At 46.7% G+C, this 15,075-nt stretch overlaps 1 protein-coding gene across 4 annotated transcripts in view; it reads left to right on the top strand.

The window, feature by feature from the left end:
- SPOP (speckle type BTB/POZ protein) overlaps positions 1-9,143 on the top strand; it is a 52,362-nt gene extending 43,219 nt beyond the window's left edge. For all 4 annotated transcript variants that reach the window (XM_082194484.1, XM_082194487.1, XM_082194486.1 and 1 more), the window contains 5 exons: positions 2,537-2,714; positions 4,178-4,233; positions 5,306-5,428; positions 7,547-7,689; positions 8,845-9,143. In XM_082194484.1, the coding sequence (XP_082050610.1) occupies positions 2,537-2,714; positions 4,178-4,233; positions 5,306-5,428; positions 7,547-7,689; positions 8,845-8,989 (645 nt within the window). In that variant the 3' untranslated portion in view covers positions 8,990-9,143. The remainder of the gene's footprint in view (positions 1-2,536; positions 2,715-4,177; positions 4,234-5,305; positions 5,429-7,546; positions 7,690-8,844) is intronic.
- Positions 9,144-15,075: the final 5,932 nt, after the last annotated feature.

Raw genomic sequence — 15,075 nt, 5'->3', positions numbered from 1 at the left:
GATTCATTCTTGGAAAGTATCAGGCTTTTGTCAGAGAAAAAAGCTTTTGGATCTGGCAAGCCAGAAGTTATGCATAGAAATGAAAACTTGTGCTAGTTTTTGCTGATGCCAGGAGGTTTTCCTGCCATTTAGTGCCATATGCTCAGCGAATTTCCCCCCGTTTCTTGCCACAGGTGCTTACAGCTGTGTTTCTATTTGGCAGGAATGCCATTTGAGAGAGAGAGAGAGAGAGTGTGTGTGTGTGTGTGTGTGTGTGTGTGTGTGTGTTTTCCCCTCTGCTGAGGCTCTCTAAGGATTTGATAACATTTGGTGAGCTGGGAGACTGTTACCAGGGTTTTTATTTAAAACTTGGAATACTGCTGAGGAAGAGGGTTTGTCTGTCTTAAAAAAATAAAAAATCGCTTTAGTTCTGCCGGGTCTTCCGTCTGTCAACCTGCAGCAACATAGGCTGCAAGTTTGGCCTGATCACATGAGATACTGGTACACCTGCTCTTGCACAGCCCCTGTTTTGCTGTCTAGTACCTGTGGAGCTGCCAGTTAGCTTACATTGAGATCCTTGCAGCATCCGTTTCCAGTTTGACGTGGCTGCTATCTCAAAGAGGCAGGCACCCGATTCTTTGTTTTCCATGTTTGCACTGCAGGATTCAGAGCAACTTGCAGCATTCTCAGGATCTCGGTTTTTGTTCAGTAAAAAAAACAGGGTTTGTTTTAATTTTAATGACTTCAGAGGTACCAGACACAATCCACCCAACATCTCACAACATTTAAGTCCTGCTAATTGTGATGGGCGAGATTTTAAAGCGCATGCGTAACTTCCATTGAAATCACTGATTCTTAAACAGTTCACTTGTTTATAAGGATAAGTAACATTTCAAACATTCAACATTTCCTTTGGGACGCGGGTGGCGCTGTGGGTTAAACCACAGAGCCTAGGACTTGCCGATCAGAAGGTTGGCGGTTCGAATCCCCGCAACGGGGTGAGCTCCCGTTGCTCGGTCCCAGCTCCAGCCAACCTAGCAGTTTGAAAGCACATCAAAGTGCAAGTAGATAAATAGGGAAGGTAAACGGCGTTTCCGTGCGCTGCTCTGGTTCGCCAGAAGCGGCTTGGTCATGCTGGCCTCATGACCCGGAAGCCGTACGCCGGCTCCCTCGGCCAATAAAGTGAGATGAGCACCGCAACCCCAGTCGGTCATGACTGGACCTAAATGGTCAGGGGTCCCTTTACCTTTAACATTTCAAAATCAGTAGTTTCAGAGGTGGGGATTCAGAGCAGGCTTTCAAATTGTATTTTTTTATTTTATTTGAAATTTTGCTGCCTGTCTCCCATTGGAAAGCAGCGTCAGAGTGGGGCACACATTTTAAATGTGGGTATTGTCATCCAACAGGGATGATAACAAACCTCCAATTGGTGCTGGAGTTTTGGGCTGTGAAAATTTTCAGCATGCCCTCAAGGCCCTGTAAGGCAGGGATAGGGAAGCTACTACTATTTCTGGCTGCTGGCCACGCCAACTGCAACTGATGAGAGTTGGGAGCCTGTCAACAACATCAGCTTCCCCTTCTTTCCCGTAATGGCCATGTGCTTGGAAGTCTTTTAAAAATTGGCAATATGCTCATTCCTGGAGGATAAGTCACATCAGAGGCAACCAGTCATGATAGTCATATGGTACCTCCATGCTTCAGGGATATTCTTATATCACTTAATTTTAATTTTAATTTTTTTAATCACCTCTGAAATAGCTTATAACTCCAGGTGAGGAAGTTTGTGAACCTCTGAACTAGTTAACTTGAGCCTTCATTTTTGAAAGACCTGGAGCCTGGGTTGTGCTCAAGGTTAGGGACTGATAAAACAGATGTAGGTGCGGTCAGGAAGGAATCTGGCTAGTGACTCTGGCTGAATCGAAATGACTTCATACAGTGGTAATCTGCTGCAGTATGTCTGTAATTGCTTGGGAAGCTGGCCTGTGACACTCTGCCAAGCGGTGACGTTTATTTTACTACACCTCCATATACCTGACATGAAATCAGGAGGAACAAGGAGGTTCAGGAAGAGCGTACAGAAGACTGGGCTCCCTGGCGTTGGTCTGTACCCCATTGTAGGTTGCCATATAGTAAGTGTTCATTGGTATTCATCTGTAGAGAGGTTTTTGTCGCTTGTGGCCTGATAGCTTTGTCTTCTGGAGCCATATGGAGCTCAGCAGATTTGTTTTCTTTGACATCTCTGCTCCTTGCTTGCGGCAAGTAGTGCCTTGGACCAATCTGTAGAAATGGATGGCCCTGCCTTTTATCCCAAAGGAGAGAACTTAGATGAACTTCTGATTCCATCAAAATCTGTGGGAATCCTTAGGCAGCCGTGGGTGGGAGCAGAGTTTATTTTCAGTGCATTGCTGTTTTTGTCTTAAACATCCCTAACCAAGAGCATCTGTGGGGTTTTGATTCCCTCCACCCTACCCCACTGAACCTCTGTGCTCCTCCCCACTTTTTTTTAAAGTTCACTGTGCTGCTGCTGCTTTTGTTAACCCCCTGTACTTCCTTGCAGGTGAGTGTAGTACAGGACTCTGTCAATATCTCCGGCCAGAACTCCATGAACATGGTGAAGGTACCTGAATGCCGCTTGGCTGATGAGTTGGGAGGCCTCTGGGAAAACTCTCGCTTCACAGACTGCTGCCTGTGTGTGGCAGGCCAGGAGTTCCAGGCTCACAAAGCCATATTAGCAGGTCGGTATCGACATGGGCGCAAGGCTTAGCAGGATGGCGGATGGACTGATCAGGGACAAGCCGACTGCCTTGATGAGTGTTTTGGAGGTTGCTTCCCTTCTTTTCCAGAAAGGGGCTCCAAATAGCGGGTCCTATAAGATGGGAACAATTGATTTGACCGGGGAATGAGGGGCAATGGGAATGTATCATATTGAAACCTCAGATTAAAAAACCCATTTAATGCTATTGGGAGGGTGGGGAAGGTGCAAATTGTAAAAACTGCTTTGCCAGAGGTCTTCTAGGACTTATATCAGGCATGTCCAACTCACAAGAAGACTGCAATCTACTGCCACTATAAAAAAACTGGCAGTGATCTACCCATTAGATTGACCAAAGTTGTTGGACATTCCTGCTATATATAATGCACTTCTGTGGGAGCCCAGGATAAACCATTCAGCTTTCTTTCTTCCCTTTAGAAAGGCAAGTTTCTGTGTCTTACGACTGCAGAGATATACAGTCTTACCTTGGTTCTCAAACAGAATGCATTCCGGGAGTCCGTTCAGCTCCCAGAACTGTTCGAAGACCAAAGCGCGGCGTCCTGCCGCCAATCAGAAGCCGTTGAAGCCACGCCGGATGTTCGGCTTCCAAAAATTGTTTGAAAACCGGAACACTCACTTCTGGTTTTTGATTGTTCGGTTGCCAAAACATACAAGTTCCAAGGTGTTCGGCAACTAAGGTATGACTGTACTTGAAAGTGTGAGGCAATTCCTGCTGGAATCCCAGACGAATTGCTCAATGCGATTTCCGAGTAGTTTAGGAGTATGCTCTCCTGTGTTCCCCCTCAGCTAGGCCCCTGCGTAGATTTTTCACTTTCGTGCGGCTAGCAAAACCGGAATGAATTGTGACAAGCTTGTAAAATTTGTTCAACTTGCATAATTCATGCGTGTTGCAGAACCTAGCTTTTCTCGGAGCAGAAAGATGTCTGCCTGGGAGCAGAACGTTTTTTGTCTCTCTTATTAAGCAGAGGGTGCACACGGCCCCGTATATATTCTGCTCCAAGCCGGTTTAACCACCACGGCTCCCTGGAGGAAAACCCTCTGAACTGTAGTGGGAGGGAATGGAGCCGAGAATGTCTGTGAGTGGTCTGCACCTTCACAAAACTGCAATTTCCAGAGCTGCTCTTGGGTGGGTATGGGCTGGGCTGATGGAAAAGCTAGTTTTAAGCTGGTCTCCTTTCTCTAGTGTGCATATGCCCTTAGGAAGACATTTGATAACATTTCTCTCATGATCGTTTTATTTATTTTTTACGCCCTGTTATATTGGTACCTTTATTTGCAGGTACTGATTGCATGTGTCAGTTCCTCTCTGGAGAGGAAGGTTATCTCTTCACATAGTTTTAATTGCATTTTGTGGTGTTCTTTTCCCTTCTCCCCAATCTCTCTCTCTTCTCTCTTGTGTTCCCCACCCCACCCCTCTGGCCGCAGCACGTTCTCCTGTTTTCAGCGCTATGTTTGAACACGAGATGGAAGAGAGTAAAAAGGTAAGTGGGTAGAGCAGCTTTCTGGTCATGAGGAAGAGCCATTTGCTGATCTGCAGACTGGGAGAGATAATTCAGGAGCTGGAACAACTCTTGGTTCCCCCAGCAAGTAGCTGAAAAATACTGCAGACTTTTGACCTCCACTTGCAAAGGTCTTGCTCAGCACAGAGGCTCAAAGCAGAAATAAAATACATTGCTGTCATGTGTCCAGGTTGGCAAGGCCTCTTGCTATGGGAAGGAATGCTAGAGAGCTGACATTGTGAACTGTATTTTAGATAGATAGGTCTTGACCGGAGGAATGGCTGGGGAACAAGCGCTGCCAATGGAAACAAAAACCAGGTTGGGGGAATACCTTTATTAGGCCAACCAAAATATCACACAATATAATGTGCAAGCTTGCGAGTTCTCCAGCGGCATCTTGCTGGACCTAATAAAGGCATTGCCCTAATATGTATTTTGGCATTTACCCTTTCCAGTTTCTGCATGAAAACAATTCACTGTAGGTGGACATTTGCCTTCCGGTTTTTTATATTTCAGGGAGCCAGAGCTAGAGTCCTGGCTGCAAGTCTGAGGCTTGTTCAGTTGAGAAGCTTACTAGCTGATGCCCTTCGTTCCAAGATACACTGTCCCCACCATTCCTACCTTGCAGCCTTGTTGTGAAACTAAGCCTTGAAAGATGGGCATATTGTAAGCCACTAGGAACCTTCAAGACAGACCAGAAAAGAAATTTGGAAAGCACTGTAGGAGGAGTTAATACTCCTGCGCTGCCAGCGTTTTACAGTTGTGATGGCATTTATGTAACAGTAAACGCTGGCTTCTTGCTGCTGCCTGAGACAGTGCAAAAGCAAAGCTTTAAGGAAAAGTCTCACCACGTTCTCTTCTGTAGTTGGAAGAGGCAAAGGAGACTAGAACATTTCTGTTCCTTCTGCATCTTCTTCCCCAAATATTTACGTGTTCTCTCCAAATAGTTCTACTCCCCCCCCCCAAAAAAAAGAGAGATCTGGGGGAGGAGACCAACAGTTGGGTCTGTTGCCTGAGTGTCAGAAGAGTAACCCTAATTTCCCCCCTGGTGCAGAATCGAGTTGAAATCAACGATGTGGAACCTGAAGTTTTTAAAGAAATGATGTGCTTCATTTATACGGGAAAGGCACCTAACCTCGACAAAATGGCCGACGATTTGCTTGCAGCTGCTGATAAGGTACACAGGATGCTTGGCTGGCTGGCCGGCCGTTGACTTTTTTCCCCCTCTTGTGAAAAGGGAGAGGGGGACCAGCACAGAAGCCGGGGCTTCAACCTCATCGTGTTTATACTTGATACCTAGGCCTTTGGTTTTGTGGGTTTTTTTAAACCAGAGGAGTTCTCGTCTCCTGGAGACGAAATTGTGGGGGACCCACTGGCATGAACATGCCATTGGTGTCTTACCAGATTCACTCCTGGATCTTTGGGCGCAGTTCAAAGAGATTTCCTTGGCCCGCCCAGCCTATTTTGTAAGCTGTGAGTGGCTGTATACTGGAGGCGGGCCACATCCCACTGCTGTCAAGAGGCCCAGCCATGTGGCATTGCTAACCCCTCTCCTCCTAGTAGTCTGTCCCATCCTCAAGATGTTGACCTGCGAGAGGAGAAGCAGGGCCAATAGAGACAAACTCTTGCTTCCTGATCTTTGCAGGAACGCACTGAAAGATGAGCAGTCTGCTGTAGAAGCTTCTAGGATGAGACAGCAATCTTTAGGTACACCCCTCATTGCGCAGAGAGAGGGGTGCCCTGCTCTGTTGAGAGCAGCATGTGCCCCTCTTGTACACTGCCATTTCAGTAAATCGCTATCACCCCCTGGAACAGATTAAAAGGGATGTGATGTCTGTCTGAAATGTGACTTCACGGCCTCAGTGAAAAGGCCTCAGAGCCAGCTTCTCACAACTCCAGGAATATGGGGGTACCTGCAAGTTAAGGACCCTGTGCTGATGCTTCAAGGTCACATCTCACGCCACTGAATTGTGAGGTTTTGTGCTGTTCCTTACCTGTGTGTGGCAGGTTGGGGCAAAAGGGCAGAGGTGAAAAAGCTGGGCTTCTCTGAATTGGAGTTTCCAACCCTTGGTTCAAGTCGTTAATAGAATAGCAGTGAAAAGCCCCTGCCGTATGTATGCAGGGAAGAAAAGCAGCACGGGGAATTTAGGATGGAATATCGCAGTTTTAATTGGGGGGGGGGTATAGAAATTTGTGCCCCCTTCACAAAATCAAAATATACTACCATGCAGCAGCAGATGCCAAGTGAGTCTTGCACACTCGCCCAGCAGAAGCCCATATTGGCCTCTGGGGACGGTTTAGTGGCAAGTTAATTTTCAACCCTGCCTAGCAACAGCAGTTGTCCAGCCCATTGGTCAGACAGTAAGGTTTAGGGGGTCTTTAATTGTGACTTTTTATATAGCTCTTCCCCACCCCCTAATCCTTCCAGGGTGTCTGTATAAGAACAGAAAGCAAAACCTTTTATGGCAGCACATGAAGCCTCTTAATATTTGCCCGAGAGGCTTGGGAACAGCTTGTTCTGTCTTCCTCCAGTCTCTTGGGGAAAATACGTAATTATACTATAAACAAAACACAGTGCATATCCTAAACCCTGGAGACCTGCCATTGGGCTTTTGGGTGAAGATGCGATTAGAGAGTTAGGCTTTGTCTTTCAGAAGTGTTTATTGAGGAGGATGGGAAAGGATGTTGTCGTACCTAAAGATCCAGACTCCATTGACCTTTCGTCCAGCTGCTTGGGCTTGTGTGTTCTCTTTGCCCAGCCCTCTCAAGCTCTGCAAGCAGAATTAAGTTATGCAGATTACCTACTACAATTTACATAATTCTGCTTCTCCAGTTTGGCACTCATTATGTGTGTTTTTGGCAAAAGAACTTAAGATATCTCTTTGTTGTTTTTTCTCCCCAGCCAGAAGGCTTCAGACTTTGGTGAGATATGCTGACAATTGCCCAGAATATGCATCTCTCTTCCTCCCGAATATTGTGCTTCCAAACATTACTACTGAATAATTGAAAAATAAAAATACAGTACAATACACATTGCGTGTATCAGTGCTATGCTATAGTTACAGAAGCACTATGCAAGACTTGGAATGTTTGCTCCAACAAGGAGAAGACTGCTAGCACAGAGACTTTATAGGATTAAGGGAAGTGGAGCACCACGCCTACAAAAGCCATTCAAAATAGCGGTGCTAAAACCCACCTGTAGGGAGTTTTGCCACCACAGCACAGCCTCTTTTGGGTCTTCCTCTTTCAGGGCAAGCTCATTTCAGTACCTCTCTGTACTCTTTTTTCTTTTAAGTATGCTTTGGAACGCTTGAAGGTGATGTGCGAGGATGCTCTGTGCAGCAACCTGTCCGTAGAAAATGCAGCGGAGATCCTCATCTTGGCTGATCTACACAGCGCTGACCAGTTAAAAACTCAGGCGGTTGACTTCATCAACTAGTAAGCAGGTTTTATCCTTTCTCCCCCTCCCCTCAGAATGTGGGGAAATTGACAAGTAAGAACCCTAGAGAACAAAGCCCCATTGCACCTCTTTGTGTTTGTGTTCAAGCACTCTCATAACCAGCTAAAATTGGTGCACCAAAAATAAATAAATTATTCCACATCCTCTGTTTTGGTTTCTCTCGCTGGCTCATCTACAGCTTCTTTTTTATCAAACATAATTTCTTCCCTTTTTGCCCTTGTGCTGGAGAATCAAGTAGTGGCTGTTGCATGCTCCTCCTGCAAGGAGTGTGGAAGGCACTTTACTGAAAGGGCACTCTGCCCCACTGTTTTCTGCCAAGGGGGACAGTGGTAGCTCCATTCATATTCTTTCTCTCTTAAGCATCCCAAGAGAAACAAACAAGGAGCCTTGAAAGCAAATCCTGTAAGAGAAGAGAAGACGGGTGTGTTCTGCAGTGGACAACCAGTGCAAAATACCCTCTCTCTTTCTCTTTCTTGGATGAATTGGATGTTTCTTTTAGAACTGCTTGAGTTCTTAAAGATGTCACACCCATTGCGTCTGAATGGTGAGTTGCTAAATGCAAAACCAGCACCTCTGACTTGGGGTCAAGTGGGGGGGGGAATAGCTCCTGAAGCAGCCTTGATTCTTTCAGGCTAGGGGTCAGCAAACTTTTTCGGAATGCGGCCAGTCCATTATCCCTCAGACCTTGTGGGGGGCCGGACTATATTTTTTTTTTGGGGGGGGGTGAACGAATTCCTATGCCCCACAAATAACCCAGAGATGCATTTTAAATAAAAGGACACATTCTACTCCTGTAAAAACACGCTGATTCCTGGACCGTCTGCGGGCCGGATTTAGAAGGCAATTGGGCCGGATCCGGGCCCCAGGCCTTAGCTTGCCTACCCATGTTTCAGGCCAAGGTAGTGTCATCTTGCTTACATTGCACCACAGAGTTTCTACAGCAGATGATAAGGCATTTATACAAGACATAAAAGCAGCTGCTGAAACCCTAAAGTAGAAGTATTGATACAATTGATAGCTTGAGAACTTCCCCTTCCCTTCTCTGTGTTTTGCCTTTCACTGTCAACTTTTGTGTGCGTGTATTCCCCCCCCCCCCAACTGGTAACCTTGGCTCCTTTGTTGTTTGTTTCCAGCCACGCTTCCGACGTCATGGAGACTTCAGGATGGAAGTCGATGGTCGTGTCTCACCCCCATCTGGTGGCCGAGGCGTATCGCTCGTTGGCCTCTGCGCAGTGCCCTTTTCTGGGACCCCCACGCAAGCGGCTGAAGCAATCCTAAGGCCGGACCCCATCGCACAACCCTGTGTGTGTATGTGTGGCTTTTTAAACAAAGAAAAAACATGGAAGTAGCAACAGAAGCAAGTTGCTTTTCCAAACCTTGACCACCAGGTAGACGATGCAACCTGTGGAGCTTTTAACTCTGTTGTGGGGGTGGGGGGGTGGGGGAAGAGACTGCTTTGAGACGTGCAGACTTTTAAAATGAAACAAAAAATCAGCAGCAAATAAACTTTGGGGCGAATGGGGAGGGGTGGACTTTGGGTTAAAGGGGACTGCTCAACCTAATATATCCCTGTTGCTGCAATGTCTGTGTGTTTCCCTTTTGACTTGGCCAAGTCAAGAACTTAAGGAGTTGGCCGGGTGCTGGCCTGAGACAACAGATCCCAACAGTGCTAAATGGAATTTAAGGCGAGAGGAAAAGGGACAACGTTATGGCCTCCGCATCCGACAGCACAGAACAAGAAGTCGGGCATGATCAGAGCGAGGAGGACGCTCTCTTTTGTTCCGGAAATGACAACGGGGTATGTGGGGGTGGGGAATGATTCTGCCTTGATGAGATGAAGCCCACTCACGGGAGCATCCATGGATTTGTATCAGGACTTTTGGGAGAGGGAGAGACTCCCGGCCACCGTGAAATCCCTCCATCCACCTTCCAGCCATGAGGCGACGACGGTCTCTCTCGGTAGCACTTGTGTACATGGACGGCAAAAGCGAGCCCCTCTCACAAACTGGCAACTTTTAAAAAGTGATGAGGGGGCTGGTGTGAGGATACGCTCCCTGGACGACTTGGATAGGATGGAGACAGCCATGACCGGCTTTCAGGAACTGTTGGTGATGCTCTGGACTTGGAATTGGCTGTCCAAGAACGATGGTTACCTGTTTAGATATTGTGGGAATTTTTGTTCTTTTGGTATCTCTCTTCCCTTGTTTTAGTTTACTTCCTCTGAACTCCTGTGATTTCTTCACATCCTTTTCTGTTTCGTTTTGTTTTTTAAAGAAATTTTATTGTTCATGAACACTGTGTCAAAGGTTTCTTGTCCTGCGTTGCAAAAATGATTCTTATCGAGTGTTTGTACCCAATCCGCTGGTTTGTAGAAGATTCTGGTCCTTCTCCGTTCTAAGCCAGTTTCCTTTTACAGGCAAGAAGTTCCAAAATAACTGGTAAAGCTTTTCTTTTTTTCACCCTCTTTCCTTTTCTTTTTGAAAATATAATTACTCTTTTGTACTGTGTGTTGTTCTGTCTTGTCTTTATGGCTTTCTTTCACTTTTTTTTATATAAAAAAAGAGAAAGACCTTTCCCCTAAAGTTCATATTTGGTTTATGTGTCTGCTTTATTTACGCTGATGTCATTTGCAGTCCAGGAACTGGGGCAGCCGCCACCAAGATACTTTGGTTTCCTATTTCAGTAAGAGCTAGTTCTGGGAGCCGACCTTTCCCACCAACGCTCCTGGACTTAGCAGAGGAGGTCAATGCTCCTGATTGGCTTGTCCCTCTTCGGTTTTGCATAAAGTGATTGGACCAAGCAGAGGTGTACCTAGGCTCCCTTGCATCCTTGGCAAGGAGATGTATTGGTCCTCTGAAGCCATGGGCAAGAATCTCAAAAGTTTACTTTTAGTTGCCTTTTGCGCTGTGCCAATGACTTCCTCCATGGCCACCGGGGTCGGGTCTGCTCTGTTCCACCTCCTCTCCTCCGTCAGTTGGTCCGTCTGTTTCCTTCCTTCCTGCTTTCCTTCCTTTTTCCTCGGAAAAGCAACCTGGGGAGCACATGGATGGCCAGAGTGGAGACGAGATTTTTGCGTCCCCCTCCCTGGGCCTGCACCATTGGCAGGGGCCAACCCAGCCAACCCTTCAGTATGCCCCCTGGGACCAAGAATCAGGGGTCCAGCCTCTTCCAATCCCCTCACTTTGCCTAAAGCAGCAAGCTTTAGGGTGGTAGGTGTGCTCACAACCATCTTCAGCTCCGAGCTTGAGGAGAAGTTCCCGGAAACAGCAGCACAGTATGACCAATATCTCAATATGAATTATTTGGATAACAGCTGCATTCGTCTCAATTTGCCATTTGAATAAGTGGAAGAACATAAGTTTGGGCGGGATGGAAAAGATGATGATGAATGAACTTGGTGGGTGGGTCATCCCCCACCCCAAAGTTTTATGTTGCAGGGAATCCCTGATACCTGCAGAGCATTCTCGTCTTCTCCATTCTTTCACCACCAGCGTACAGCTTCCAGGTCATGTGGCCAGCATGACTAAGCCGCTTCTGGCAAAACCAGAGCAGCGCACGGAAACACCATTTACCTTCCCGCCGGAGTGGTACCTATTTATCTACTTACACTTTGACATGCTTTTGAACTGCTAGGTTGGCAGGAGCAGGGACCGAGCAATGGGAGCTCACCCCATTGCGGGGATTCGAACCTCCAACCTTCTGATCAGCAAGTCCTAGTCTCTGTGGTTTAACCCACAGCGCTACCTGCATACCTCTCTATGGAAGATTCCCCTGAAAATAGGTGCCCATGTTCTCAGTTAAGGTGAGTTGAGAGGAGAACGTAAGAGTTAAGTTCTGAAGCTGTTTTTAGTGTTCAGGCTGTACAGCGTGCCTGCTGTCAAATCCAATAAGCTCTTTCTGGGGTTATACTATTTTAGGGGCCCCCACTGTGACTCTAGAGCAGAATATCAGGGTCACGTTTAGAGTGTTTCACACCCTAGTTTCTGTATTTGGGCCCCTTGTGAATAAGTTTTCTGCTACTCACTTTCTATAGATGGGGAGCAGAGGCCAGGGACTTGCTTTTTGAAATATATATTTGGTGTCTTGCCGTTTCCCTGAGGAATTTTGCTGTCAGACGGCGGCGAGTAATATTATACATATAATATTATGCCAGGTTTGGTACAAATTCAAAGGAAGTCTATGGCAACAGCTTCACAGTCTTAACAAAACAAGGCACAGTGGAGAGGGGGGGGGGAGGAATAAGTTGAAACAGGAAATTTAAAAGTGTCATGAACATAAACGAGATTTCTTGCTGATTTCCACACATACTGGTTGCTTCTAGGAGGGAAAAAGGTTTTGAGAAAGTTCTTGGGGAAAGGAGAGTATGCCACCAGGACACGAGATGAGGAGAGAGGAAAATCCCAAACGATAAAAAGAAGCAAGATGGAAAAGGGAGGAAAATGAAGAGAAAGAGAAGTAGAAATTAACAAGTAGAACAGTTATCAGAAGAACAGAGAGACCAAGCTGGAGAATTTAAAAAAGATTAGCGGAGAAAAGGAGAGGAGGAGAAGGAATAGGTAATTAGATGTAAGAAGCCGCAACTTGTTTTGGGTGTGGGCGGAACAGCTGGCAGCCGATGCAAAGAACTGTAAATTGGGAGTAAGGTTATCATAACTGAGTGGGACCGTATAATTGGGAACGATTTGGGCTGCTGCCTCTGTTCTCTGTCTCAGCCTCTTGCCTTCACCATCTCCAGTACACAGATAATACTGACTCACCCTGCAGGGTTGGTGGTAAGGGTTACTGAGCTAATAATGTAATACAGTGGTACCTCGGGTTAAGTACTTAATTTGTTCTGGAGGTCTGTTCTTAACCTGAAACTGTTCTTAACCTGAAGCACCACTTTAGCTAATGGGGCCTCCCGCTGCCGCCGTGCCGCCGGAGCGGGATTTCTGTTCTCATCCTGAAGCAAACTTCTTAACCCGAGGTACTATTTCTGGGCTAGCGGAGTCTGTAACCTGAAGCGTATATAACCCGAGGTACCACTGTATTATTATTATTGTTTGTATACCACACTTTGTATGGTATACATACAAAGTGGTATTTGTATGGTATTTGTATGTTTGTATACCACCCGTAGATCTCAGGGCAGTTGACAGCATAAAGGGCCAAATGCAGCCCCAGCGGACTCTTGCCAGGCCATACTCCCTCCTCAGCCACACCCCTCCCTAGTCCTGCTTTGCCTCTCCTTGAATGTTTTCCCCTGCCTGGCCTGCATCCTTAAGCTTTGCTGATGCCTTTTTGTATGTGGGACATTTTGCACAGTTGAAAAGCACAGTAAAAAAATTCTAGCAACATGATGTTGTGCTATGCTGCCTTGAAAGAGAAGTTAAAAGAGAGTTGCATGCAAGGACTTTTAAGATGAAGCAATGACGATAGCCCTGAAGCAGCCCTGATAGTTCACAACCAGGTAGTCTACAGCCAGGGTAACTTTTTAATCCAGGCTGCATTTGCCATTGGAAATACAGCAGACTCTAGCTTTTCTCCAAGAACACGTTGTTACAGTGGTACCTCAGGTTACATACGCTTCAGGTTACAGACTCCACTAACCCAGAAATAGTGCTTCAGGTTAAGAACTTTGCTTCAGGATAAGAACAGAAATCCCGCTCCAGCGGCATGGCAGCAGCAGGAGTCCCCATTAGCTAAAGTGGTGCTTCAGGTTAAGAACAGTTTCAGGTTAAGTACGGACCTCCGGAACGAATTAAGTACTTAACCCGAGGTACCACTGTATTAGAATTGTAGCCTAACTTTCCTCCAGGGATGTCAAGGTGATGTTGGGACTTTGAACCTGGGTCTTGCCAGTTGTAGTCTTGGCACTCGAACCCGTACCCTATGCTGACTCCAGCAGCCTGTTCCCCTGCTTGGAAAAAGAGTATTAGGCAGATATATGGCAGGTAGGTCTATGAATAGCTTTTAGGTGTCAGTCACAAAAAAATAGAAACCTCATGGCCTCCGCTCACCAGATTCTGGAGTAACCATTGCTCCATGTCTTCTAAGATGTATCAGGGAACCATTGGTGGTCCACATGCAACTGAACTACAACTCCCATCAACCCCAGCGAGCAAGGCCAGTGTTGAGGGATGATGGGAATTGTAGTTCAGCAGCACCTGGAAGGCCACAAGTTTCCCACACTGGTTCCAGAGGCAGAGTGAAACTTCACTTTGACCCAACACAGTCATTTCTTAGCAGTGGTTTTTAAGTCAGGCAAAAAAACCTGGCGGTGTGTCCTTTTGAAAACTGGTTCTCTCTTCCCGCTTCACCCTCCTTCTGCCTCTTCTTAATGCATCGCTGGTGTGAGTGCAAGACACCTAGATACTGTCTGAAACAGCATTTCAAGTGTTTTCCGATAGCAGGAAGGTTTTCTCGTGTCTGATCGTGTAGCATCTCTGTCTCTAGGTATGAGCAAGAAAGCTGGCTGATTTTTTCCAAGGGAAGGAGCCGTGTTGTTTACTGAAAGGTTCGCTGCTACATGACAAAGACTTCATCCCCATTGGGTTTGCGGGAGCAGCTATAACTGCTCAGGGAGTCTCTCGCCTCGGCTTCCAGCTGCAGGATGCAAGACACACTTGCAACAAGTTAAACGGGCCTTGACATCACCAGCCTTGCCTTTTCTTCAGGGAGGTGCTTGACTGGAAAGCGAGGCTGGTTTTGGCAATCGCCTCCCCCAGGGAGCCAGAGACACACAGGCAGAAAAGGTAATCTGTTCAGGGACTTGTGTGGCCTTTTTCCCCCCTCCGAGGGAAGAAGAGACCCAGAATGGATGTCCTCTGCACCTTTGGGAGATTTCCCCCAAGCAAGTGGATTGATTGCATTTAGATTTATAGCCTGCTTTGTTTCTTTAAAAAGTCGGGAAAGCGAGAACAAAAACCAGCGGCGCAGATGGGGAGCTTACGAATGGGAATGGGGGCACAGTTTTAAAGCTGCACACCCAGTGTGTAGATGCACACACGGGAAAACCATGCATGCAGGAGCTTTCCCCTTCAGTGGCAGGAAGTGATCTAGCATCTACATGAGGTCGAGAATGGGTTCTGGATATTGCACCTCTGGGAAGTACCACCTCCTGGTTGACAGGTGTTGTAAACAAAAATTGCCCTTTTCCCTTATGGGGTGTCCAAGAGCCCATATAGACTCCTTACATAGGTTCCCTATTGGTAGGAGAGAATAACTGAGGCCAACCGGAGAATATTGAGAAGCAAAAGCAGCTAGTAAGCTTGATCTTTATTGATCTGTTGCAACAGGGTGCTCCCCTCACCCGCAGGAGAGGAGGAGGACCCAGAAAAATGGCATGCAAGGCCTTATAAAGACTTTTGGAATTCCCATCCTAT

The sequence above is a fragment of the Podarcis vaucheri genome (genome assembly GCF_965113315.1).
Source record: "Podarcis vaucheri genome assembly, chromosome: 13".
In the NCBI taxonomy this organism is placed as follows: domain Eukaryota; kingdom Metazoa; phylum Chordata; class Lepidosauria; order Squamata; family Lacertidae; genus Podarcis; species Podarcis vaucheri.
This window is presented reverse-complemented; position numbering and strand designations above follow the sequence as displayed.